General features: G+C 54.9%; 7 protein-coding genes across 7 annotated transcripts; 4 read left to right on the top strand and 3 right to left on the bottom strand.

Annotated features, from left to right (window-relative positions):
• Nucleotides 1-432: 432 nt before the first annotated feature.
• GCG54_00004945 (uncharacterized protein) lies at nucleotides 433-1,617 on the top strand (the record flags this gene model as incomplete). Its single annotated transcript, XM_045404982.1, has 3 exons — nucleotides 433-683; nucleotides 738-1,447; nucleotides 1,511-1,617. 3 exons carry the CDS (start codon nucleotides 433-435, stop codon nucleotides 1,615-1,617), a joined length of 1,068 nt encoding a protein of 355 aa, XP_045262925.1.
• Nucleotides 1,618-2,878: 1,261 nt separating this feature from the next.
• GCG54_00004944 (putative clathrin heavy chain) lies at nucleotides 2,879-8,114 on the top strand (the record flags this gene model as incomplete). The annotated part of the gene is made up of 4 exons (XM_045404981.1): nucleotides 2,879-2,965; nucleotides 3,040-3,411; nucleotides 3,475-7,707; nucleotides 7,758-8,114. The coding sequence occupies 4 exons, from the start codon at nucleotides 2,879-2,881 to the stop codon at nucleotides 8,112-8,114; spliced, it is 5,049 nt and encodes a 1,682-aa protein (XP_045262924.1).
• Nucleotides 8,115-12,827: 4,713 nt separating this feature from the next.
• On the bottom strand, nucleotides 12,828-15,697 carry GCG54_00004943 (putative dipeptidyl-aminopeptidase B; the record flags this gene model as incomplete). Its single annotated transcript, XM_045404980.1, has 2 exons — nucleotides 12,828-12,952; nucleotides 13,006-15,697. The coding sequence occupies 2 exons, from the start codon at nucleotides 15,695-15,697 to the stop codon at nucleotides 12,828-12,830; spliced, it is 2,817 nt and encodes a 938-aa protein (XP_045262923.1).
• A 982-nt stretch (nucleotides 15,698-16,679) lies between these two features.
• On the bottom strand, nucleotides 16,680-17,191 carry GCG54_00004942 (UPF0145 protein; the record flags this gene model as incomplete). Its single annotated transcript, XM_045404979.1, has 2 exons — nucleotides 16,680-17,023; nucleotides 17,080-17,191. The coding sequence occupies 2 exons, from the start codon at nucleotides 17,189-17,191 to the stop codon at nucleotides 16,680-16,682; spliced, it is 456 nt and encodes a 151-aa protein (XP_045262922.1).
• A 2,096-nt stretch (nucleotides 17,192-19,287) lies between these two features.
• GCG54_00004941 (uncharacterized protein) lies at nucleotides 19,288-20,286 on the top strand (the record flags this gene model as incomplete). The annotated part of the gene is made up of 3 exons (XM_045404978.1): nucleotides 19,288-19,731; nucleotides 19,805-19,998; nucleotides 20,058-20,286. 3 exons carry the CDS (start codon nucleotides 19,288-19,290, stop codon nucleotides 20,284-20,286), a joined length of 867 nt encoding a protein of 288 aa, XP_045262921.1.
• Nucleotides 20,287-20,391: 105 nt separating this feature from the next.
• Nucleotides 20,392-21,329, bottom strand: GCG54_00004940 (putative tubulin--tyrosine ligase PBY1; the record flags this gene model as incomplete). Its single annotated transcript, XM_045404977.1, has 2 exons — nucleotides 20,392-21,246; nucleotides 21,318-21,329. 2 exons carry the CDS (start codon nucleotides 21,327-21,329, stop codon nucleotides 20,392-20,394), a joined length of 867 nt encoding a protein of 288 aa, XP_045262920.1.
• A 2,982-nt stretch (nucleotides 21,330-24,311) lies between these two features.
• Nucleotides 24,312-26,932, top strand: GCG54_00004939 (uncharacterized protein; the record flags this gene model as incomplete). Its single annotated transcript, XM_045404976.1, has 3 exons — nucleotides 24,312-24,475; nucleotides 24,535-24,593; nucleotides 24,648-26,932. 3 exons carry the CDS (start codon nucleotides 24,312-24,314, stop codon nucleotides 26,930-26,932), a joined length of 2,508 nt encoding a protein of 835 aa, XP_045262919.1.
• Nucleotides 26,933-27,112: the final 180 nt, after the last annotated feature.

Genomic DNA, 27,112 nt, shown 5'->3' with positions numbered 1-27,112 from the left:
GGGCATCGCATAGACTTCTGACTTTGCGCGAGACCAGGTCTGAATATAAGGAAGATTGTGCAAAAGAGAGGAAAGAGATATCTAAAGAAGAAAAGACATACGCCGATCGCCAGCTCTGAATGGGAAAATCCAATGCTGGGCTTCACTTGGCGAAGGGAAACGAGGATTAGGGGCGAGGGCACAGGTGCTCGTAAAGACACCGACAATGGTACGGCACTTTTTGTTTCCTGCCTCGGACGGAAAGGGCGTCGGGCTTGACTGTAGAGCGCTCCTTCCTCCCGAGCCGCATCTGTCTCCCACTTCACCCCAGACTTTTCCCCCGACGCCCTTTTTTGAACTTCAGGCGCAATCTCTCGCACATACCTTGCACCCTCCACGTACCTTCCACGCCCGACCACAAGCTTCACTTAACAACACCATTGAGCAAGCACGATGTTGGATTCTTGGGGGACGAACGACCCTGCCGACGCCGTCGGCGGCCTCACTCTCGGTTTCAAGCACCCTCCCTCCTTTCAAATGGTGAAGGCTCAGAAGGACGATTTTGTCATTACCGAGGCTCTTTTCGACGTCAAGGCAAGTAAGATTCCCTCGACTTCTGGCAATCTATCTCACGATCAATCTTCATCACAGACCGCTCCTGGCTATCATGAGGAGGATTATGTTGGCTCCCACCGCTGGCTCGAGTGAGCATCACATCCTATTCTATCAGTGCGACTACCTACTAACGAATTATCGAGGCACTGGTTCCCGTTCAACCCTGAACTCGTGACAATCTCGGTCGGGGATGGCAAAAGTAGTTGCGAATTCTCCATTGCACGCACAATCTTGGCGGAGAACTTCGGCTACTTTGCGACTGCTTTTAACGCCGGCTTGAAGGAGGCTGTCGAGCGAAAGTTCACCATCGCCCCGAAGGAGATGGGCGCCTTTGGCCTCATGATGTCTTTCCTCATGACCGGAACATTCCCACAACACCCTGTTGAGCAAATTCATACGACTCATGCAATCATCCGCGACTCCATCATCGCCTACCGTCAGTCGGACTACCTGAAGCTTAAGTGCATGGAGCGCTTCAACCGCGCCGTTTGCCTCCGTCTCCGACAGGTGCTTCTTGCCAACCGTGGAGCCCTCAGAGCGGCTCATGTCGGACAGCTCTATAATTTTGTCCGCGACGCTCCGTCCAGCGACTACTATAAGGACCTTGTCAACGTCTTCGCTCAGGCCGCGGTCAAGCCTTGCCTTCACGGATGGATGGTAGGAGCCCAGCCGTCGTCCGTCTCCTGCTCCGTAGCTTTCGATGAGCACTGTGGAAAGAACCCCAAGGAGTGGGTAAAGGTTGTCGACCACTACGTCTTCATGGTCAAGAATCACAACTTCTTCGCAAGAGATGTCCAGGCCCAGATGATGAAGACCATGGCCACGGGTCGACGCCTCAACCGAGTCATCCCTGGTAAGTCAACATTTCATCTCTATATTGCTTTCGTTGTCGTCCCGGCTAGTAACAATGCCTCAGCGCAGGAAGGTGTGAACAAGAAGATCCACAACATGCCCGTTGGCGTAGACTACGTCACTTACCGAGACCCGCTTCCCGAGGGAAAGACTCAGATCTTCACCATCTGAAAGGTTTTCGTGTGTTAAGTACAAGGGTCACATTGTGGCCATTTGGCCTGAGGACGGAGATGTATGGTCACATGTGGCGGTTGGAATAGCGCCTCGTGCTTGAGTTGTGACATGATCGAAGATTGATCATAAGTGGGTAGCAATGAGCTTCTTGGCCAATGCGATGTATTACGACACCGAAGAAAGATGCTGGAAGAAGCTTCCTCGGATCGTTCGGGCAGATGCTCGATCCTTTCTCGGACCGTGCCTTAGACATTTGTCTCGGCCCAGGAAAAGAGAACATACAACAGTGCGAGAATGGTGTTGCTTCCCCTTTTCAATAGCATAGCTTTAGAGTATTAAACCATGAGATCCATCCAATTTCAAGCCTACCAAGCATTGAAGCAAATTGCTCTGGAGAAGTATCCAGCCGGCCCCGGTTGGGTCCCTGAAGCGGGATCCGGGGTGGATCCGTCGTCAATCCAGGAGAATGTTCGTGCCTGCTTATGTCATCCCGCATGCGGCCAAACATCATTCCGGAAACAAGCTGCGTGGTGAAAGCGGCCACCTCATCAAGATTGCCACGTGACAGAGACAATCCCACAGCCAAGCACGGGCCACGCAGGCCTCAATTGGCTGCAGACAGCAAGGAACGACAGGAGCAACTGGCAGCAGCGACAGCATCAGCACCCGGCCGCATTAAAGAGTGGACAGCAAACGTCAAACGAGAAATTCGATTGGCTGTCGCGAAGTCAGGCTCAGTGCGCAACAGCGAGTGGTGACTGGACAGCACAGAACCTGGGAGGAACCTACGGCCGGGCCAGCCAGACAGCAGGCAAGGCCAGGTTACGTCCTGCCCAAAATAATCTCCAAACTTCCACCTGTCGTGGCTAGCCCAGTGACCCAAGCCAAGTTCTCTCACGCACTACGTATCCCGTATCCATCTTTCCCATTCCCTCCTCCACCACCACCACCCAAACAAACCATCACCGTTTGCCCTCCAGCTTGTCACCACTGCGAGGTGCATCACCACTCGTCTTTCCCATCTCCTCCTGTTTTCGCTCTTTGTTTCCCTGTATTAATTGCCTTTTGCGCATTCATTCCGGGCTGCAAGGAAGCTATCCACCCCCCAGCTCCTTCCCACTTCTCCTTTCTACACGACACCACGTCGCCTGTCACCAATTCCCGCGACCCCCGATTATCACCCTAATCCACCACTGCGAGCAGACGACATCTAGCTCGGCCGTCACGATTTTGCATTCTTGCAACACATACCGCCATCATGGCGCCTCTACCCATCAAGTTCCAGGAGCTGATCCAGCTCCAGACGGCCGGCGTTGAGGATGCGTCGATCGGCTTCAACTCCTGCGTACGTCGCTTCCGCCCATCCCGCCTCACCCGCATCTCCAATTGCATCACCTTTGCTAATGCTGTTCCCTCCAGACACTCGAGTCAGATTCCTACGTCTGTATCCGTGAAAAGAAGAACGAAGCTGCCCAGCCCGAAGTCGTCATCGTCGACCTCAAGAACGGCAACAATGTGACACGACGCCCTATCAAGGCCGACAGTGCCATCATGCACTGGACCAAGCAAGTCATCGCTCTCAAGGCGCAATCAAGAACACTCCAGATCTTCGACCTCGAGAAGAAGCAGAAGCTCAAGTCAACGACCATGAACGAGGATGTCCAGTACTGGAAGTGGATCAGCGACACCTCGTTGGGCTTGGTCACAGATTCCGCAGTCTACCACTGGGATGTCTACGACGCTTCCCAAGCTTCGCCCGTCGAGGTTTTCAAGCGTAACGCGAACCTCAACGTGCGTCTCCGGGACCCTTAGAACCCCCTCTTCGCAAACACAAGCTAACCATTGCATTCGCAGGGCTGCCAAATCATCAACTACCGAACGAACGCCGAGGGCAAGTGGATGGTTGTTGTCGGCATCTCCCAACAGCAGGGTCGCGTTGTTGGTGCCATGCAGCTGTACTCCAAGGACCGCGGTATCAGTCAAGCCATCGAGGGTCATGCTGCTGCTTTCGGTACCATCCGCTTGGAGGGTGCCCCTGCTGACACCAAGCTTTTCACCTTCGCGGTAAGGACAGCAACCGGAGCTAAGCTGCACATCGTCGAGGTCGACCACGCCGAATCGAACCCCGTTTTCCAAAAGAAGGCTGTCGACATCTTCTTCCCTCCCGAAGCCGTCAGCGACTTCCCCGTCGCCATGCAGGTATCGCAAAAGTACGGTGTCATCTTCATGGTCACTAAGTACGGATTTATCCACGTTTACGATCTCGAGACCGCTGCCTGCATCTTCATGAACCGTATCTCCAGCGACACGATCTTCACTACCTGCCCCGACACCGAGTCTCGTGGTATTGTCGGCATCAACCGCAAGGGTCAAGTGCTCTTCGTCTCGATTGACGACGCCAATGTCATCCCCTACCTTCTCCAGAACCCAGCCAACACCGATATGGCTATCAAGATGGCATCACGAGCTGGCCTCCCCGGTGCTGATAATTTGTACGCCCGCCAATTCGAGCAGTTGTTCAACAGTGGTCAGTTCATGGAGGCTGCCAAGGTCGCGGCCAACTCTCCCCGCCAGTTCCTTAGAACCGCCGAGACGATCGAGCGCTTCAAGTCTCTGCCGCAACAGCCGGGCCAGATGTCGTTCGTTCTGCAGTACTTCGGTCTCCTCTTGGACAAGGGCGCTCTCAACGAGCACGAGTCCATCGAGCTCGCGCAGCCTGTTCTCGCGCAGAACCGTCTTAACTTGCTGGAGAAGTGGCAAAAGGAGGGCAAGCTGACGGCTTCTGAGAGACTGGGTGATCTCGTGCGACCTCACGACCTGAACATGGCTCTTACCATGTACCTCAAGGCCAACATCGCCCACAAGGTCGTTGCTGGTTTTGCCGAGACAGGTCAATTCGAGAAGATCCTGCCTTACACTGCGCAGGTCGGCTACCAGCCTGATTACGTGCAGCTTCTGCAACACATTGTCCGTGTCAACCCCGAGAAGGGTGCCGAGTTTGCCACTGCCCTGGCAAACAACGAGGGCGGCTCCTTGGTCGACATCGAGAGGGTTGTTGATATTTTCCAGTCCCAGGGCATGATCCAGCAGGCGACTGCCTTCCTGTTGGATGCACTCAAGGACAACAGGCCTGACCAGGGCCATCTCCAGACCCGTCTGCTGGAGATGAACCTGATGAACGCCCCTCAGGTTGCCGACGCTATTCTTGGAAACGACATGTTCTCTCACTTCGACAAGACCAGGATTGCGACCCTCTGCGAGCAGGCCGGCTTGGCTCAGAAGGCCCTGGAGCTCTACGAGGACCCCGCGGCCGTCAAGCGTGTTGTTGTCAACATTGCGGCTACTCCCAACTTCAACCTGGATTGGTTGACTGGCTTCTTCGGCAAGCTGTCCGTTGAGCAGTCTCTGGACTGCTTGGACGCTATGATGAAGCACAACATTCGCCAGAACCTTCAGTCTGTCGTCCAAGTCGCCACCAAGTACTCCGACTTGCTTGGCCCTGTCAAGCTGATCGACCTCTTCGAGAAGTACAAGACTGCCGAGGGTCTATTCTACTACCTGGGCAGCATCGTCAACCTGTCCGAGGACCCCGATGTTCACTTCAAGTACATCGAGGCTGCCACCAAGATGGGCCAGTTCAACGAGGTTGAGCGCATTTGCCGCGACAGCAACTACTACAACGCCGAGAAGGTCAAGAACTTCCTCAAGGAGGCCAAGCTTCAGGAGCAGCTTCCTCTCATCATTGTGTGCGATCGCTTCAACTTCGTCCACGACTTGGTGCTGTACCTCTACCAACAGCAGCAGTTCAAGTCCATTGAGACCTACGTTCAGCGTGTGAACCCCAGCCGAACCCCTGCGGTCATCGGTGGTCTGTTGGATGTTGACTGTGATGAGAGCATTATCAAGAACCTTCTCTCTACCGTCAACCCTGCCTCGATCCCCATTGACGAGCTCGTGTCTGAGGTTGAGACCCGCAACCGCCTCAAGCTGCTTCTGCCTTTCCTCGAGGCCACCCTTGCTGCCGGCAACCAGCAACAGGCTGTTTACAACGCCCTCGCCAAGATTTACATCGACTCCAACAACAACCCTGAGAAGTTCCTGAAGGAGAACGACCAGTACGACACCCTGGTCGTTGGTAAGTACTGCGAGAAGCGTGACCCCAACTTGGCCTTCATCGCGTACTCCAAGGGCCAGAACGACCTTGAGCTCGTCAACATCACCAACGAGAACGGCATGTACCGCAACCAGGCCCGCTACCTGCTCGAGCGTGCCGACCGCGAGCTCTGGACTTTCGTGCTCAGCGAGAACAACATTCACCGTCGCTCGGTTATCGACCAGGTCAACGCCACTGCTGTTCCCGAGTCTACCGACCCTGCCAAGGTGTCCGAGGCTGTCGCCGCTTTCCTTGCTTGCGATCTTCCTCTTGAGCTTATTGAGCTTCTTGAGAAGATCGTCCTTGAGCCATCGCCGTTCAGTGACAACGCCAACCTCCAGAACTTGCTGCTGTTCACGGCTGCCAAGGCGGACAAGGGTAAGGTTATGGACTACATCCACCGCCTCGACAACTTCAGCGCGCCCGACATCGCGTCCGCCTGTATCGACGTCGGCCTCCACGAGGAGGCTTTCGAGATCTTTAAGAAGACCGGCGACAAGACCGCTGCTGTCAACGTCCTCGTCGAGAATGTCGTCAGCATCGACCGCGCTCAAGCCTACGCCGAGGAGGTTGACCTGCCCGAGGTCTGGAGCAAGGTTGCCAAGGCCCAGCTCGACGGTCTCCGCGTGAGCGACTCTATTGAATCGTACATCAAGGCCGAAGACCCCAAGAACTACGAAGAGGTCATCGAGACCGCTGTCCGTGCCGGCAAGGACGAGGATCTTGTCAAGTACCTGCGCATGGCCAGAAAGACCCTGCGCGAGCCCGCCATCGACACCGCTCTCGCCTTCTGCTATGCCCGCATGGACGAGCTTGGCGAGTTGGAAGACTTCCTCCGTGGCACCAACGTTGCCAACATCGAGGAATCTGGAGACAAGGCTTATGAGGAGGGTCTCTACCAGGCTTCCAAGATCTTCTTCACCAGCATCTCCAACTGGGCTAAGCTGGCGACGACTCTCGTTCACCTTGAGGAGTACCAGGCTGCCGTCGAGTGCGCTCGCAAGGCCAACAACATTAAGGTCTGGAAGCAGGTTCACGAGGCCTGCGTTGAGAAGAAGGAGTTCCGTCTTGCCCAGATTTGCGGTCTCAACCTGATCGTCGATGCTGAGCAGCTCCAGACACTCGTGAAGCAGTACGAGCGCAACGGCTACTTCGACGAGCTCATTGGCCTTTTGGAGCAGGGCCTGGGTCTCGAGCGTGCCCACATGGGTATGTTCACTGAGCTCGGCATTGCTCTGTCCAAGTACCACCCCGAGCGTCTCATGGAGCACCTCAAGCTCTTCTGGAGCAGAATGAACCTGCCCAAGATTATTCGTGCCTGCGAGGAAGCCAACCTCTGGCCCGAGCTGGTCTTCTGCTACTACCACTACGATGAGTTTGACAACGCCGCCCTTGCCGTTATTGAGCGCCCGGAGAACTCTTGGGAGCACCAGCAATTCAAGGAGATCGTTGTCAAGGTTGCCAACCTGGAGATTTACTACCGCGCCATCAACTTCTACCTCGAGCAGCACCCGTCCCTGCTCACGGATCTTCTCCAGGCTCTTACTCCCCGTATCGACGTCAACCGTGTGGTCAAGATGTTCGAGAAGAGCGACAACCTGCCGCTCATCAAGCCTTTCCTGGTTAACGTCCAGTCTCAAAACAAGCGCACGGTGAACAACGCCATCAACGACCTGTTGATTGAGGAAGAGGACTACAAGACGCTGCGCGACTCAGTCGAGAATTACGACAACTACGATCCCGTTGAGCTCGCTGCCCGTCTTGAGAAGCACGACCTTATCTTCTTCCGCCAGATCGCCGCCAGCATCTACCGCAAGAACAAGCGTTGGGAGAAGTCCATCGCTCTCTCCAAGCAGGACAAGCTCTTCAAGGATGCCATCGAGACTTCCGCCATCTCTGGCAAGAACGATGTTGTGGAGGACTTGCTCCGCTACGTAAGTATTTCTGTCCCGTCCAAGTTACCTAGCTCTAACCATGATTTCAGTTCGTCGACATTGGCAGCCGTGAGTGCTACGTCGGCATGCTTTATGCTTGCTACGACCTCATCCGTCCCGATTTGGTATTGGAGATCTCTTGGCGCCACGGTCTTACCGACTTCGCTATGCCCTACATGATCAACATGTTGTGCCAGCAGACGAAGGAGCTGGCGACCCTCAAGGCCGACAACGAGGCCCGCAAGAGCAAGGAGAAGGAGAAGGAGAAGGACGAGGACAACACCCCCATCCTCGGCGGCAACCGCCTCATGATCACTGCCGGCCCCGGCGGCATGGGCGGTGGCTCTCCCGCGCCATATGGCCAAACGAACGGATTCGCTCCCCAGCCCACCGGCTTTGGATTCTAGATGAGAGTGCCCGCTACGACTTGGACATATGTACCTCAGCAGCAGCAGTACACGCTGCAGCGACCAATCTCCAACATGCCGATGCCTAATCTCATGGGCAGTAGGGGATATCACACACTCGGGCCAATGTACCCAGTGTCAAAAATTCTATGAACGCGGGCGGAGGCGTTGTGTTAACCGAGGGTTCCCTGTAATCGTATCTTCTTTGCTCTCTGGACGGATGAGCTTTTCAGGCAGGCGGATGACTTTTACGCGGGGGAAATTGAGGGGTGCAAATTTTGTTATTTGCACACACGACCTAGACTCACCATTATCGATTCAGAGGCAGTGCGAGCCTGGAGAAAGAGCTCGCGCCCAAAACTGTATGATAGTCTATTGATGTTGGTTTTCTTATGACATGATGTGCCACATTGCATGATACCATAAGTGCATGACATGTGCTGGGCTATTCCTAAGTATCATTAGTGGCTTGGAGTAATACTGACTTCTGGATATTGATCGTTTGGATATCTCCGATTAACGGCTCGCCCTGTCACCGCTGTTTCCCCTACTATTATCTCGACGATGGCTCCCGTGTTACTCATCCTTGTCCGTCGATGGTCTTCTTCATTACTTGTTCTTATTTCGGAATACTCCTTGAATCACGGTTTTTGAGTAAACTAAGGGTATGAGATTCTAATTTTTTTCCGCGATAAACTACTCTCCCAGGGCCGGACGGGTCATCATCCGTACACACCATCCAGAAGTCCTCCTTCGTCTTGGCCGTCAACAGACAGTGTGCCTGTGATTATTTATTTACATGGCTAGGTGCCGCTTGAAGTTCGTCGGCGAAGCAGCCTCGTTGTTGTCGACTGGCCACAGGAACGGGGTTTTGCCAGACCTGGGCTCTGCTTTTGCGGATCTTCTTGCGGAGGAGTATAAATAACCCCTGGAAACCAGGAGGTTGCGTTCTTCCTCAAGACAATCGCGGGGTCCAATCCACGGATGTATCTTCCTTGCCATGGGGTGACCTTTTCTCAGTCAGCTAGCACACACAGCGGAGCGTAGTGTTCAAGAAGATTGGTGAGCTGAGGCATGACGTGTCCTGATGGTTCTTTCTCGCGTTTGTGCCGTCCATCTCGCTCGGTCCTGTGGTTATTCATTGTCCTGTGGGGGTAGAGTAGGAATGGGGGTGATTGTTTGTTGGGTTCTTGTGTAGGGTGAAGATGGGGTCATGAAGACGGTGTGCTTGCTATAGGGAGGACAGCTAGCGAGATGATACTGCAATTTTGTGGCTTCCAGCGGGCATGAGTTGTGAGGAAATGGTGTATAATTTATGGCATGAACGACCCTGGATGCTCGCCGGAGGGCACGAGTTAAAAGCCAACGCTTTTCTGGATAGCTTGGACTTCTACGCAAACCAATGGACGGTGTCGTGCGGATGAAAACAAGAAACGCCCTTTTCGTTGATCACGAGTTTCCCCTCCCAGCGTTCTCGGCGGGAATTACCTGTGGGCGAAGACGAGGCGTAAGACCTCACACCTTTTACCTCTTGGAGTATTCAGAAAGTTTCAACGGAGGACGGCAGGGAATACAACTGTGTAACTGATTTGGGTATCGCTTGAATGTCTACGGCCGTTCAAGATGTGACTTTCCCTGGTGCCATACTTGCTGGCACGAATTTGGATCTCGGCCACTCACTCAGCTTACAGAGAACAAATTCCGAATCCATTTTGCCTCTGTATTTGATTCATTCACTTGATGCACATTTATGTATGCAGGGTTAGATGAAAACTTGCAGAAGCGGGTTTGATTCCGTGTGCCGACGCTGCACTGTAGCCTGATCTGGCGCGTTCGTTCATATATAAAAGCCAGCCTTGACTTCTGGATATGTTTTCTCTAATAAGAATGTTTTTCATTGGATAATACTGATTGTTCCCAGTGTCTTCCGGTAGATATCGAGAGATCTGCTAGACTGCGTTCAAGGAAGCCGGCTGGTTGGAGCAGACTCACCGCTTATTTAAAGTATCTCTTGTTTCTTTATTTCGTCCGCCGACAAGCCTTTCCTAAGATTATTCCTACTAGGTACTGATACATACTCAGACATTGCATAGTTTCCAATGGATAACTGAGGAGTAGAATTAACCAGATGATGTCTAGGTTTCCGGACGACTGTTCGGCGGTGTAGACTCTCAAGAGGCACCCCGATATCGATGAGAATTGCATTGTTCAATCAACAAATCCGACCAATAGACACTATTAGTATTCATAGATGATGGTCAGTCTCTTACTGGGATAGACATGCGTGCTCGACCAGCACAGCGTTTCGGACTCCAACGTTGGCCTACGTTAAATCTGGCAAATTGACGGTGTCAACTATCTCAACAAAAATGATCGTCTGAGGAGTACGGCCTTTAACTGCGAGAGCATACATCCATCAGTCACGGCAGCCTTTGCGTCGTCAACTTTGGGAAACAAAACATCCGCCCTTGCACTGGAAGCACTCACTCTGTCCCTTCTTGGCATTTTCTTGCGCTCTGCAATGATTCTCGTCCGCATACTCTGAATAATGCGTACCTTTTGTTCACCATGAGTGGTTCGAGCCTCATATCGATAACACAAACACTGCGAGACCTAGCGAACTTGGGCTCTCCCCGTCCTCCGTAGTACCCTCGGCCGCTCCCTCCAACAAATTTATCGATTGGACTCCTTTCTCCAGATACGTCTCTTTTAACACCGCGGCAACTCCTTGGATTCAGATCGCTTAACGAACTCCGAGTTAATACCAGGCAATGCTCGAGAATGATCGCAAACTATTAAAATCCTTAGCATATACAAACTTGATTCGCAGGTGTCAATTGCCCTAGTCTCAACCTTACGTACATAATTGTACAAATCTTTTACGTACATGGCGTTGCAGGTTCACCTTGCAAATTGTCTATCTTGATCATGAATTCTTCGAATGCTCCTACATGATGAACTGAGCCGAGTTGGCCAGATGTGATCATTCATTTTGATCCGGGACGAAGTATAAGCAAGGCAGAGATGAGCTTCGTTGATTCCAATGCCCGTGCCACATTCAACTTGAAAAAGAATTTTGGGATTTCTTTCTAAAGATGAATTCTACGTTAAACTTTGTCGGCAATTTCCTGAACCTTGCCCCAAACGCTATGTTAACCTGGTCGGCAGTCGGTGCAAGTGCCCTCAGGACCAGGCTCTAGACAGTGGAAACCGGGCTATTGTTCTGTGAGCGGCTATATCGTCAATATGGTAATCAAATACTGACTGGGCACTTGGGCGGTGGATCACTGCCCGCGGGAGTTGGCGTAGCCACAGCCATGGAGACCATGCAAGCTACGATGACGGCGTAGAAAGAAGAGAAACGCATCGTGAGTGGGAGACTGGCTTTGGATCTGATATGGTGATGAACGAAAGAATCTGATGAGATCTGCTTGTCGCTGAAGAAGACAACGGAGCTGTCTTATAGACATCGAAAGGCGCGGCGAATATTGCTGAAGTGAGCTGAAGAGGGCAAGTGCAAAGGCTACAGCGCTTGAATCAGGTTTGAGTTCGCCGGTGAGGCTGCGAAACTAGCTGCTCCGTGAGTTGCGATGAACCGAGTGTCATCTAGATTGAATCTGAAAGCTTAACTGAAGCTGCGGCTCTTGAACTTTATGAACTAGTCTAATTCCTACTACTGCAAGTCCCGCTCCTTGTGTGAGGGAAACGACCTGCAAGATACCCAAGTAATTCCGTCAAAACAGCCCACGTGATTTCATGGTTGTTGCTTACAAAGTTGCAAAGTATCTCTAGCAATGTTAATGTTAGCAAGGAATGAAAATGAACCGTAGTGTTGACTGCTTAGAATACTGACTGTATCTATGGTGTACCAGTAGACATCCTAATTACTCTGACCTCAAGCGGAAGAATATTCCCTAGAATTCAAGAAGGTGACCATTCTTGCCTCGGATCGCGAGTCTAGCGCCCTTGAGATTATGACTGGAGGTTTCCAAGAGTCACAATCACGACTCGTGTTCCAACCAGAGACAGCCGGGGTTTAAGTGAACTCCACAGCCTCGGGCATTGTTGCGTATTATGAGTCCGATGGCAGCTCCAATGTTGACACGGTTGAACGATCTAAGAATCAGGCAGTTCAACAGGTGGGAACAAGTTGCATGCCCAAATCAAGCTTGAGTCATACTGTAACAGCAGTAGCAAGACGGAGAAAATGACATTGCCGATACGGCCAGTTGCTTTGACATCACCTATTGGCAGGAGCTCCAGCTTCATCAATTATCTCTAGTCCTCTAATTAAGCTTGAAGTCGGTGCACATTCGAAGCGCCTTTACAAGAACTCGGTCAGAGTTTTTAGTCTGCCTCAACGCGGCTGGCGATCGAGCTAAGTTAGCCGTTTTGTTTGGCCTTGCTCATTACTTCAATTTGCACCAGAGCGCAGATATCCAACGGCAGAGGCGGATGACCCGAACGAATGCCAGACAAACCTGCTCAACGAAGGCTGTCCTCAGGCGCTCGCCGCCTCACGAGTTTCAGAGAGATGTCACGAGAACGTGGCGTCAAGACATATGAGTAGGAACGGCCAATCCCATCATCAATTCATTGCCGTCTGCCAAAGTCTCTAGCCTCATTCCGCTCAACGTCTAAGCATGCGCTGAATATGTGAACCTCGAATAAATCCAAACCCCAAAACGCCAAGTCTTTCGATTATGTTGTGAATTAGTGCAGCTCCAGCGGTGCGGAGATTGATCTACGCTCTTTTTCTTTAGCTTCCGTCATGGGCTTCGCATCGGTGATCCTGAGCCATTCGCCGTTGAAAGCGTTGATGAGCCAATTGCTGAGTTCTAGACTACGTGTAAGCCAGTAAACCAAGATAACCAGGAAGATGGATACATACTATCGTAGACAATCTTGTTCGCATTATGAAAGTAAATGCCATGGTCGCTGTCAGGGAACACATGAACGTCGTAATTCTCAACACCCTCGAGGTTGAGCTTGTCGAGAAGCGTGAGCGTGCTTTGGTAGTGTACGTTATCGTCGGCGACACCGTGCATCATCAGCCAACGCACATTGCCAGCGAGAGCAGACACATTGGTGACGGCCGTCTGCTGGTACCCGTTCGGGTTCAGCTGTGGCGTTCGCATGTAGCGCTCTGTGTAAATGGAGTCGTAAAACCTCCAGTCTGTGACGGGGGCGACCGCCATACCGTAGCTGAACGTCTGGCCAGCGTCCATCTCAAGTGTCTTGAGGGTGTTGAAGCCGCCGTAGCTCCATCCCCAGATGGCGATGCGCGAGGCGTCCACGTACTTACGAGCCGCCCAGTTCTTCGCGGCGGCGATTTGGTCGTGCGCCTCCCAGTGACCGAGCTTCTCGCGGACGAGTACGCGGTTCTTGCGGCCGATGAAACCGGTGCCGCGGCCATCGACTGTGACGACGATGTAACCTAGTGCCGAAGCGACGTACGATTGGAAGTCGACCGAGAACTTCTTCGCCACAGATTGCGAGCCAGGGCCGGAGTACTGGTGGAAGAGGACAGGGTACTTCTTCTTCTCGCTAAAGTGCGGCGGGCGGCGCTCGACATAGTTGAGCTCGACGTCGTCAACCTTGATGGTGCCGTACTTGAGGAGGGGAAGCTCGTATCTCTTGGCGTTCTCGGCTAGTTCCTTGTTCTCCTCTACGATGTGCTCGTACTTGTTGGGGTTGCTGGGAGTGCTGACGACCTTTTGCCAGGGAACCTTGGGGCCGAGGTAAGAGAGGAGACTGAAGCCCGCGCCGCTGGAAAAGGAGATGTCATAGTAGCTCTCGAATCCGGTGTCAGTAAAGGGCTTCATGTCAGTGCCGTTCAGGTAAACACTGTAGACGTGGCGCTGGATGGAAGACTCCTTGGTGGAAACGAAATACACCAGGTTGTTCTTCAGGTCAATTGCAGACGGGCCGCTGACTACCTCCCAGGGGCCAGAAGTGAGGTAGACAGGTTCAGGGTTGTCCATGGGAGAGAAATACGCGATGTGATCACCGTTGTCGTGAACAACCGTATCAACGTAGCCGTCCTCGGGGCGTCCGTTGGCAGGATCCGCGGGAATGAATTGGGTTTCGTGGGAGATCTCAAACCACCCGCCGTCAATCTTTCCGACGTCAATGGTGTTGACAGTCTTGGCAGAGCGAGCGACAACATCGACAAGGACCACACGCATAATGTCACTCACGCGGTTGGTCTCCTTGATCAAGACCTTCTGGTTAGCCCAGAGAACCATGTTGATTAGTCGGTCGTCGTCGGGGAAAGCGTCGTTGATGTCAACCGAGAAGACATCGCCGCGGGCGACGTCGTAGAAGAGAATGTCCACGACAGGATTGTGACTGCCTGCACGAGGGTACTTGATGCGCTTCTCATCCGGGTAGGTCTCCTCGCCTTCGGGCTTCTTCTTGCCACTAGGTCTAGAGACGAAGTATTGCAGCGGGTACTCCGGTACACCCGTCTCGTTCGTGCGCAGGAAGGCAATGTACTTGCCATCCTCAGAGAACCAGGTGGCGCTGTTACCGGCAAAGACTTCCTCCTCGTACACCCAGTCGGGGATACCGTAGAAGTACTCGGGCCCGCCGTCCTTGGTGATCTGAGTAACCTTCTTCGTCGCCAGGTCTCTGAGGTAGAGGTTGTTGTCCCTGGTGAAGACGATGGCATTGCTTTGAGGGCTCCATGTCGCAAGCTGCACGCGACCAGAGGCGTTGTCGGGGTCGAGTGGCTCGGTAGTCTGCGTCTCAACGTCGAAGATCCAGTACAGCGCAGTGAAGGAGTGGCGCCAGTTGTGCTCCCGGTCAGTCGAGACGAGGACCTTCTTCATGTCCTTGCTCGGACGGCCGTCGAAGGGCGTCAATTGACGGCCATTGTACTCGATCCATGGGTTCTTCATGAGCGTGCGGCTCTGAACGACGTCGGCAGATACCTGGCCAGCCGCCTTGTTGCCAGATCTGATGTCCTCCACGACGAGGTAGTCCTTACCCCGCGCACCTTGTTCCAGGAGCAGCCCGTCCTCCCCGTTCGGACCCTCGATCCAGCTGACCGAGTGCGAGTATGGCGACCAGAAGCCGGACATGACCTGGTCCAGCGTCACCGGCTTTCCGGACCCGCGCTGCGTCGCCGAGGGGTCGTGGTCGACCTTGCTCCCGTGCTGGTATGACTTGTTCGTTAGGAAGACGAACAGCGCGGTACCCCACGCGAAAAGGAAGGCGACGCCCAGTATTAACAGCCCCTTCTTCAGCCCGCGATCCATTCCCACGCGGCGCACAATGCCGCCAGCACCGGGGGCCATCAGCGGCCCCGTCTCGAGATCATTGGTATCGGACTCCTTCAGGTCATTCTCGTCGTCGAAGTCGTCGGGGTTGTCGGCGTATGCGCTGCGGGAGGTAGATGGAGCGCGGCGCCTTTGAGAGGCAGACGAGGAGGTGTAGGTTTGCTTCTCATTCTGTTCGTGCAGGCGGTCGAAGACAAGGCTCGTGGTGGAAACGGTCGAGATGGATGATTCGTGGGACATCCTGGGATCCTCGCTGTCGGTCGGTTGACGAGAGGCGGAGGCGGCGGATGGAGCGGCCATGGTGAGACTTGATATCTCGGCGAGATGGCGCCAAGGGAGAGCAGAGATAAGGTGGTAGAGGAGATGGGATCGAAACTACTTGGATTCGGTCGTGACTTGAAACGGCATGCTGTCTCGAGGCGGCTTCAGGCCTCTTTGGGAAATCGGGGTAGACGACGATGGCACATGGATCGGAGCGCGGGTCACGAGACGGAAGGGTGAAGACGGAGACGGAGACGGGCTGGTATGTGTATGTACGTGCGAGTGTCGAGCCGAGTCAAGCCAGTGCCAGTGCCCAGAGTTGAGAAACAAACTACCTGGCCCAGGTGTTTGGCGGATTGGGGATTGGAGACAAAGGACAATGGGAAGCTGGACGTGTTTGCTGCGCGATGGTGGGTGCGGTGCGTGCTTGTGCTTGCTGTGGGAGGTGGCGGGCCCCTGGTACTACAGTGAGATGGAAGTAGCTTAGCTGGCCTGGACTGGGTGCGAATGAGTTTGTCACAGCTGCAGGAAGGGCCCCCAAAAGCGACCCCAGACCAGGAACACCTTCTCCAATGGAACGGCACGCTCTATTCACGGATGCGGAGCGCGGCCGGGTGGCCTTGGCCCGTTTCAATTGTCACATTCCCACTCAGTGCTAGCCGGCCACCTGGGTCCATCGCTTATCTGCTTATCGCTCCATGCAGGCCCTTGTAGAAGGATTTCCGCTTGATGCAAGCTCTCCTCCAATTCAGTTGGTGGAAGCGACTGTGCGATGGCTTCCGTTCAAATCTTCAAGCATATTGATTGGCGGTAGAAGGTGCAGGCAGAATAACTATCATCTCAGGAAACACACCATCAAATCCCAAAAAAGCTCCAAACAGTGGCATTGGTATCAAAAAACCCGCACCCCCCAGAATCATACCAAAAATGAAACCATCTCAACCCGCCAAGCCAACTCGAACCTCACCACAATCTCACCTATTCTTGTTCGCATCCCTCCTCCCTCCCCCTACTGAACGTCCTACGCATCAGCAAGCTGCGGCGCAACGGCCGCCTCCTCCTGGATCTTCTCCACCACGCACGCCGTCCCGTACGCACACGTCTGCGCAAACCCGCCCAGGTCCGACGCGTCGAACCGCAGACAGATGATGGCGTTCCCGCCCCGCTGCTTGCACTCCGTCACCACCCGGCCCAGCGCGTCGTTGCGGCAGTTGTACAGCATCGTCGTGAACCAGCGCAGCTCGCCGCCCGCGAGCGACTTGATCACCATGCCCAGGCTCGCCGCGATGTTGCGGCTGCGCACCGAGAGCCCGTACACCGCGCCGAGCGTGCGGACGACCCGGTACCCCGGGATGTCGAACATGGCTGTATGGGAAGTAAGTGTTTGCTTGAGAACAGTGAAGGTAGTGACAACGACATACTTGTGGTGATGACCCCGCCGGTCTCTGTGAAGCAGTGCAGGTCCGAGAGCTCGGGTGGGATATTGGCGACGTCGTCGGCCTTTGCATCGCTTTTTCTGCCCATGAAGTTCATCTTCTCTGTCAAGGTGAGGTTGTACTTTGCGTGATTGATTGTATCTGAAGATTGAGTGCATGCAGTCTGCGATGGCGATGATGAACAACAGCTTCACCACCCAGAAAATGGCAACTCCCACCCAGTTAATATATACCCATAATCATACGTGAGGCCTCGAGGAACGCCTCATGCTCCTCCGTCGTTTCCTCATCAAATGAGGCCAGCAACGTGACGGTAAGTCGGGCATAATCATCCATCGCCCGGGCTTTACCGTCACAGGCACGGCCCCACTCGGCGCAAAGCTCCGCCTGCCATTGGGTCCCCGCTGCCGGACCGTATTTCGTATCTGCATCAACGAGAGACACGCAACGGACCCGAGTGGCTGGTGCATGCCCCGCGCCACCCCAAGTTCTTGCTCTAGCGACGGGTCATCTTGCATGCATTGCGGTAAGACACCTGGCCAGCAGCGTGGGTCTAAGCCTTGCGAGTCGCTCGGTTTCCGGATTGGGTGTTCGGTGAAAATTGTATGGCAGTCGGCGGTCGTCATCGCCGCCCGCATGGATGCATCAAGGCCAGGCGATTCTAACTCCGCGTCCAGGTCCTCACTTCATCAAAGAGAGGTAACGGCTTCAAAACTACAGAGTTACATTTTGGATTTCTCTGTTAAACGCCGGTGACAGTAGCTTCCATCATAGCAGATTGAACGTCGCAAGTCCCGTCACCACCCAAACTACATAATGTTCTAAACCTCTAATAGAGTTATGAACACCGGAGGCTTCATATTTCAGGGCTCTCTGCAGATTAAGCATTTCTTTTACTGCGCTATCAAAGATATTGCCTCTTGAATAAAAAGACTGGACCAGTTTTCTTCAACATATTCCGGCATAAGCTTTCCCAGCAAGCCGCCAGAGATTGCCTTCCTCACGGTTTTTAAAACAAGACTGGCTTTATCCACATCGGTATCAGCAATGCATCCGGACAATAGTTCCATCACTCACAAGTTCACAGATTCATGTCAGTTTCCATTGCGAGGGACTAACCTCATAACTTACAGTGTGTTCTACAATTTTATTCTCATAACTTTCTGCTGTATGCGACCATGGTCTTCTGCCGTCGTTTTTCAGTCTAGATGTACGATTTTGCATGAATACTTCGATCTGTTCCATGACACAAAACTACCCCAGACAGTACACGTTACTTCCACGTACAATTTCCTAAGGCTTAGAAGCATGAAAAGGCAAGGATCCTTGTCAGCATCCGAAAGTATTATTGTCCGGATATAATTAAAAACAAAATGACAAGTTTGTATTTATCCACATCTTACATCTCCTACGATCGTGGACGCAGTTTCCGAGTTGATAACAACATCAAAATAGATTATATGTCTATTTTAGAAGGCATACAAAACATACGAAAGTGGTGTATGTTTGTTGAGTCCCACCCTGAAGAGGGTATGCAGTAGGTAAATCCAGCAAGAGCACTTCGGCTGGTGCTTCGTCTAGTAAAGAATTCGCGGCATACGTACCCAGGGCCCCAGAATAAGTTACATGTGTTAAAAGTCTCTGATACGCATATGTCTTAGAGTCACTCCAAGTATGCCGGCGGGTTCACCTGGAACATAGAACAATTAAACTGCCTCGACGCGGCCCACCTGCGTTTATGACATATCAAAGGTGCACTCACCTGAAGCCCTAGAACGGTGTTAGCATTCTTCTCAGGGATTTTTAACGGCCTAAAGACCATTCGTCTGCAATGTCTCATGATACCACTTATTATATCTTTAAGGGCAACTGTGAGCCCATCGCAACATGCACACGAGTTCCAGGCTTAGCAAAACTAACGTCATCATAGCCACGCAAAGATAATGTGAGCTGCAATGCCGATTTGGATGTCGTCACTCGCTAGTATCGAAGAACCCTCCAGCTCCGACTTCTCGGAGCCAAGCGTCCGTTCTTACCTAGAGCAGACAACGCCAACATACTACACCTCATCGAGGACTGAGCCACCCACACATCAATACCAAAAGAAAAATAAATTCAAACATCTTATCCTCTTCAATTCCTCAACCGAGCCCCAATCCGCCCAATCCATCCCCATAACCTGTGGCCCTCAAAATGCATCCCCTCACACTCCTGACCCTCGCAACACCAGCACTCTCAGTCACCCTAACCTGCCGCTCCCTCATCCGGTGCCCCCTCATCTTCGACGGCCGCGTCCCTTCCACCGCCGTTCCGACCGACTTCGACACCCCGAACGGCGGCGGCTGGAACCCCTTCAACCCGTCCTACGTCAAGGGCAACACCCTCCTCTGGTCCGACATCGTCCTCCTCTCGTCAGTCCCCGCTTCCCGCTTCGACGCCGCCGCCGGCTCGCGCGCGGTGGAGGTGACCATCTCCGACGAGAGCATCTTCATGAGCCAGCGCGGGTTCCGCCGCGCGGGGCTGCAGTTCGCCGCGGACGCGAACACGGGCAGCCCCGCGGGTGAGGGGGCGAAGACGCTGCACTTCAGCGTGCGGCAGGACGCGGAGAGGCCTTTGAACCTGACGCATGAATACCTGGTAACGCCCCCAGCCGATTCTTGATGATGGTGTGTGGTAGTAAGTGTGCTAACGGGGAATGTGTGGGGGCCAGAACGTCTGGCACGAGACGGCGGCGTACGACGCCAACCAGTTCAACTTCCAGACCGGCACCATCATCGGGCAGCCGGGCTTGCCTGAAGACACCTTCAAGCTGTTGGACAGGGAGAACCGGCTGGTGTGGTCCACTCCGATGGCCACGGACGGTTCGTGGCAGAATTTTGCCCTGACGCTGGACTTTGATCAAAAGTGAGCCCCGCGATGTTCCTGCGCTTTGGGCTGGGAAATGGAGACTGACGGGACATTAGCACGATCCAAGTCTGGTACTCCACCAAGGACGAGCCACTGCAGAAATCAGGGGACATCATCTCAGCTAACCTCGCCGGCGAGGGCCAGTACCAGATCGGCATGCTCAAGAAGCCCACGGGGACCGACGACGTGGTGAACTCGGGGTACCAGGAGAGCGGCCTGGACGAGGGTCAGATCTACGGCGGCATCTTCATCGAGGACAGTGCAGACGGCTGCGTGTCCGTGTGAGCCCCTGACACAATGACTGCGGCTCGATCTATTATCTACTCTGTTTAACCCACTGTCTATGTCTATATCTATGAATGGCATACCAAGTCATCTTGCGTGCAATCGTCACTTGCGCATATCAACAGCCGTGAAACTCGCCTTCAACGGCGCAATACTAATCACCCCATTCACAGACGCCCACAGGTCCTCTCCCTCGGGGCTCTCCTCGGCCTGCTTCTTGACATCAGCCAGCTGCGGCGCCCAACGGAACCGGTACTCCCTCCCCAGCGCCGCCTTCTCGGGATCCGCAGCAGCCGGACTGAACAGCCCGCCCGTGACCCACTGGCCCCGCGCCGTCGTCGTCATCCGCACCGGCGCGTCCGCGACGCCAGGCACCATCGGCACGTTGACGCTGTACACCTCCACGCCGGGGTGCCAGTCCGCCGCCAGCTCGCCCACCAGCGCCGCGGCGCGCACGCACGCCGCGCGGATGATGCCGTCGGGCTGCGGCTCCTTGCTCCCGAAGCTGAGCGCGACGGCGCGGCGCCCGCACTGCGCGGCCTCCATGGCGCCGCCGACGGTGCCGCTGCCGAGCGCCCACACGGTGCTCGCGTTGCGGCCGTGGTTCGGCCCCGAGACCACAAGGTCGAAGTCCGCGGGCGCGAAGCCCGCGTGGAAGAGGCCGAGCTGGGTGCAGCTTGCGGGCGGCCCGTCGACGACCAGCCAGCGGTGCAGGCGGTCGTCTTCGTCATCGGGCTTGTCCTCGCAGCCGACAGGGCAGGGGGCGGCGGGAGAGGAGAAGGAGGCAGGGCAGACGCTGGCGGCGGTGAGGGTCTTGCCCACGGCGTGCGCCTTGCCGATCCAAGAGAGCGGACGGTCTGGGATGACGACAACGGTCTGGTGGCCCGCCTCGTGCAGGGCGGCGAGGAAGGGCGCGAAGTAGGGCGAGACGGCGGACGGGGGCCCGTCGTCGTTGACGAGCTACGGGCAGTGCATCAGTCGGCGGTGGTCGAGGATGCCCGTTGCGGGTTTGGCTGTGTAAAGGGAATTACCAAGAGCCGCATGTTTACTGCTTGTCGCAGGTCGCCGATGTCCTAGCGGAAGGGGGAGATAGGTCCTTGCCGAAGGTCAGGCTGGGAGGAGGAAGAGACAGAGAATGCGTTTAGTAGTCTGGGGCTTCTTGGAGTGAAGCAGGCGGAGGCGGAGCAACAAAGAGTGCAAAAGAAGGCGACCGAGGCCAAGATCAGGCTGCCGAGGAGAGGTTCCGCGGTCGGAAGGTGGACGGGGTGGTGTTGTTGGTCAGACAAAACTGCGGTTCGATTGTCATCTCACGGATTGGGTAGGGTTTCAAAGCCGAACTCGGTTAGCGCTGTTGCCATTTTAAGTGAGGCATGTTAGTGAGCCGTTCAGGCAGAGCATCACTAAGAACCTAAGATATCATGTACAAGTCCATAGTAAACTGCTATATACTCTTTAATAACTTCAATTTCCAATAGAGAGTCCTGACATTGAAAATTGCTAGAAGCTATGTTGCTGCTGCGGCCTTGATAGCCCTCCTCTCCCGCCTGTTCTTCTTGCACTTGCGTACACAGCACCACACACACGAGCTGATCATGAGAGCCCCGATGATGGGCATCCCAACCATCAAGAACCACAGCACACCCTGGCTCATGTACTGGAAGCCGTTGTCCACCCGGTTCGCGTCGTCTCGGCCTTTGGGGATCTTCTCGCCGGGGGTCCACGTCATCACCGTCATGCCGCTGGTCAGCGTCGGCAGCTTGGGCGTCAACGTCGCCGTGTCAGATTTGGCCCAGGTCACGATCCAGGCATCGTGCACCAAGGTTCTTGGTCCCGATCTCGTGCCTGCGGTTGTCCACTCTGATTTTGCACATAGGGGTGCCAACGTTGAGAGGCTTCTCAAGGTATGGGTCTCCAAGCGATCGAAGCCGCTGGATCGATGATTTTGGTTAGCGGTTTGGCTCTCGTGACCTCAAGAAGAGGGACAATAACAAACCTCTGGCAGCAATGAGCCGTCGAGACCACTCGGGTTGGATTCTCGGCCATGTCGTTGTAAACCCATCCGTCGGGACACACGCCCGGTCTGAACCTGAGACGGTGCTCCGGGGGGAAGCTGTCCCACCCGGAAGGATATCATGTTGCCGCGGGTTTGGAAATGGTGAACTCTCGAGTGACGGTGGTGCCCCCGTACATCTCATAGGACACGGTGCTGGTCGTCCACTGGGATGAGCAGTCTGGCGGCTCTACCCATGGCGTGGTGATTGTGAGTAATGAGATAGATGTGGCTGTTGATGTCACGTTGCTGGGCGTTGTCGTCGTGGCGGTGAGAGACATCATTTGTGGTTGGAGAAATCAACAGAGGTCTGGCCCATGGTCACGAGGTGCTGTCTCTCTTATATTCACCAGTAATTGTGTGTCGGGGTTCATGCGCCAAGGCGGCAAAGCACGCGAAAGAGGGGTGCGAAAAGGGCAGGAGGACAAGGGCATGAGAGATATCAAGGAGCCAACTCTTGTGACGTACAATAATATTGACAGATTATCGCGGAGGAGTGGGCATCGTGCAAGATGCCTGGCCAACTATTCCATACAAGAGTTGTCGACGAAGTTGTTCCTATCTCGAGGGCTGCTTGACGGTTGGATCATGAAAGTGACAATACCATGGATATGGCCGCATCAACCGCAAGAAACAAGCCAAATCAACAATCTTTCTCCCGAAATATTGTTCGACTATCGCTACGTCAAGATGGGATACAATGAGGCTCATTACAAGACATGGCACATGTGGCACAAGGATTACCTGCAAAGGACGTCTCTAGAAGGTGGGTCCTTCTTCAGTCTTAGAGCGGCGACTGCTCGGGATGACAGCCGACAGGAATCACTGAGACATGTGCGGTTGGGCAACGAGGCATGACGCGCTGGGTGGCCCGAAGAGGAACGGGAGGCTTGTTTTAATAGGGCAAGGTTGAATTTCCCTCAAAGTATGTGCGAGCTTCCCCCACGAGAGACAGAGAACGGCCTTGACTTTGTCCGCTGAAAGTGTGAATCAATCATCCATGACCGATTACGGCGACGGGAAATCAGACGGGGCTACATTGGATGAACGGGACCCTCCATCATGATGGGAAACAAGATTCGGCCAGTAGTGAGAGCAAGATAAATAATGCCTCAGCTCAGATGACTACCGGACCGGACCCATGCTCGTTCTGCTGCATAGAAGGACGATGGAAGTCTCGTCGAAGGATGATGACAGGGACTCAGACGAGGCATCCCTGGCAGTGCGCCTCGTGGTTTGCCCAGCGCGCGCCCTGCCTTGGTGCGGCTTTAGCGCAGTGGAACGCTGAGCGAGAAAAGTACCGCACGTTTTCCCCGTTGTGTCGACCGCCCACTAAAACCCGTCGCCCTGTATCGGGTCCAGGAAGCCCTTCCCCGGGGGGCATCATCATAGGCCGCAGTAGTGCTCTTTCCATCGCTGGAACACACCGAGAGGTGCACGTCGATGCTGCCCAGCCGCTGGTTGGTCCCCGTCCTCGTCCCAGCAGCGCACTAAACCCGCTAGCGGAAAGGGACCGTACAGCGACAGGCGGACGGACCTGCTAACACTTACACACCTTCCATGACACCTGGGTACCCACCCACACCACCACTGACACCAATGCACCTCACCTCACCTTCCAAGGTGCCAATGGATGCCAGTCTTTCCTTCTGACCACTCACCTTGCACCGTCACCTCGAGACACATGTCACTGCGCATTTGCAACCCAATCAAGGCGATGGGCGTTGCCTTGCTGGGCTGGGCAAGACGAGGCTGCACAACGATAGAAGGCAGACACGGGACATAATAAGATGGGCGACGCTTCCTTTCCCCCCCGCGCGCGGCCGTCCAGGTTCCCCCTCTTGCCACCACACACCTCAAAAAGAAGGAAAAATTCTACAAACACAGCCCACCTTGTCGAGAAGTGGCTTCATCATCATCCGTACATCGTCAGACACGAAGATACTGGAAAAGAAGAGGAAGCCAGCGCGTGGGCATGGCACACAGTACTAACCAGCGCGACGACGCCTCGGCATGGGCCGAGCAGCCTGGTGCCCGCGACGGCACCCAGCCGTTCAACCTCTACTACCACCCTGCGGTCGTGGATGACTTCTATCTCCCCGACACCGATGTGCCACGGAACCCTCAGCTGTTGATCCAGTACGTTCCTGACACAGACCCGGACACACCAAGGTAGAGCAGATGCTGACTACCTCTAGGGCTTTCAACGCCGACCTTCCCTCCCTCCCCGACCCGAAGAACCAAGGTCCAGATCTCGGTCAGTCTTCCACGTCGTCCTCTGACAGAACACCTGCTGACTTTCTCCTCACAGACGCACAGCTCTCAATTGAACTCCTCATCGGTGGCGGCTCGTCCTTTGAAAACAAGGACCTCGGCCATGGCGCCGCCGGCCCGTCATCACACGGTCTCGCCCGCAGCATCAGCCAAGCCAGCTCACACGGGAAGGACGACATCGAGTCGGTGACATTCAGCCAGAGCGACTTCGCCGAGAGCTTCGGTAACTTCAACCCCCTCAACAGCACCACCACAAGCGTCTCCGAGTACATCGTGCCGTCCATAGAGAGCAGCCCCGGCGTTGTCCAGAGACCCTTCCTCAACGTCCGCACAAATAACGCCAGTCCGTCGCTGAACACGCTGGGATTCTCGGCCAGCTCTTCGCCTGCCTCCGCTCATGCGTTTCCCACGAACACTTTCAACTTCCAGACCACGCCGACGAGCGCTCCCCGACAGAGTGTCAGCGCCCTCTCCGCCGGCCTGTCGAGCCACTCCCACCTTCCTAGTCCCGCCTCGCCATTCTACGAGGACTGGGGCGCTCAATTCTCAGAAGATGGAAACGCGGGTCTCAGCCAGTCGTGGAGTGCTACCCTTCCGTCCGGAGACTTTCCATTGTTCACCGACGGACAGTCTCAGCCTTCGCTGGTCATCCACCCGCCGGAAGCTACAAACATGTTTGAATTCGAGGACTTCAACATTCCCGGGCCGTCCCCAACCTCCCGAATGCATCCCATCGACCACACTTCCACCAACAGCTTTACGTTCCAGAACACTAGAACGCAGAACTTTCGAGATATGAGGCCGTCGGTACCGTTCAACACGACCGAGGACCGCCTGGAGGTCCCGAGACAGAGACCTCGCCGTTCATCAGAATACACCCGGCCGGGCAATCCTCTGTCGTCACAAGGACGGCGAGTACATAGACCAGTAGACCCTAGAACAAACCGTCCCCGCAGCCACACTGCACTGCCGCCGCCGAACCGATCATCCATAATACAGTTGCAGCGCGCAAGCCAGGAGCATATTACAGCCTCCTCGACAACAACAGCACCTGTACAAATTCGCTCCCGCTCCAAAAAACCGGAAGCCGTAGCTGCCCCATTCCCAAGCACAAGCCCAAAGGGCCCCTCGCGCGGACGCCGCAACGGTCCCATGGAAGCAAAGTCCCGCGAGCAGGCCAAAGATACCCGCAATAAGAAGACGGTCTGCATTCGCTGCAAGTACTCAAAGCAGGGTTGCAGACGGGTCGACAACGCCCCAAACAGCCCCTGCGTCCAGTGTGAAAAGCATGGCTGCTCTAGCAAGTGGCCGGGCCCCTGCGAGTTGGCCCATTTCGAGGACTTAGTCCTCTCGAGGTCCTGCAACTACGTCTCTCAGCGCGCCATCAACCACCTCTCGCTTGACGGGACGCGACGCATCCGCATTCCCCTGCAGTGCGTCTTTCCCCTCGACGACGTCATCGCTGCGCTGAACACCCCCTGCGACTTTGACATCCGCGTTCACCAGGACAACCGGCCCGTCTACATCCTCAACCTCCAAAAGTGCCACGAGTATCTCCTCACCCTGAAGGCTCAGATCGGCGGCGGCAGGACAGACCGGAGCCCGAGCTCCTTTATCGACAGGGACCTCGTCCACCTCGACGCGGACTGGGAGGCCTGCATGGACAATGTCGTGACCGACGACCCCCTCGCCCTCCTCTGCGCCATCCACAACATGCCCTCCCACGCGCGCTACTCTTACGTCTACAAAACCCACGTCCACCTTCCCGAACGCTTCCTGGACCCGGAATCCCCTTCCGACACCGGCGCTCTCCAGCTCGCTGCCCAGCTCGCCCGCGTCATCTGTCGCAAGGTCGAGGTCAAGGCCTATACTTACCTGCAGCGCGCGCTGTACAAGTCCACCGAACCCAAGGTCAAGGAGGAGGAGCTTCTCCCGCTGCTACGTCGGGTGGGTTGCATTCTTGCCAGCCTGCGATGGCGTCTCGCGTGGTGGACCGTGATGCCCGGGAACCCGCCCGAGGCGCGCGACGAGGATGGGGCGCGGGCCGAGTGTCAGAAACAGGTGTACAAACTCTGCCGCAGGCTTTACTTTCACTATTGTAGCGCAAGACGGAGGCTGGCCACGTGGTCGACGGTAGACTCGCTCAGGGGCATGTGGTCGCTGTACCCAGATACGGACCGCAAGGTGTGGGATGCTTTCCCTGGGGATGAGACTGTCGAGGCGTTTAACGAATGGTTGGCTAAGGGCCAGGGGTTGATTTACGAGGCCGGGGCGTCGCGGGTGCTTGAGTCCATGATGTTGCCCACGTCAGTCTGTTTTTGAATTGTGGTTTTTTGTCTACTTGTTTTGTATAGGAATACCCCTTTTTTCATGGGACGGGCCTGAAGCTCAAGGACAAGAGAAGGACAGTGGAAAACAGCACACTCGTTGCCAAAGGCGAGCAGTTGTACGAGATACCATAGACGGCGTTTGGGTATACACATACCAGGGTCGGGCTATATA

Source organism: Colletotrichum gloeosporioides, assembly GCF_011800055.1.
Source record: "Colletotrichum gloeosporioides strain Lc1 chromosome Unknown consensus_54, whole genome shotgun sequence".
Lineage (NCBI taxonomy): Eukaryota > Fungi > Ascomycota > Sordariomycetes > Glomerellales > Glomerellaceae > Colletotrichum > Colletotrichum gloeosporioides.
The sequence above is the reverse complement of the archived record's forward strand: the minus strand, read 5'-3'. Positions and strand labels throughout refer to the sequence as shown.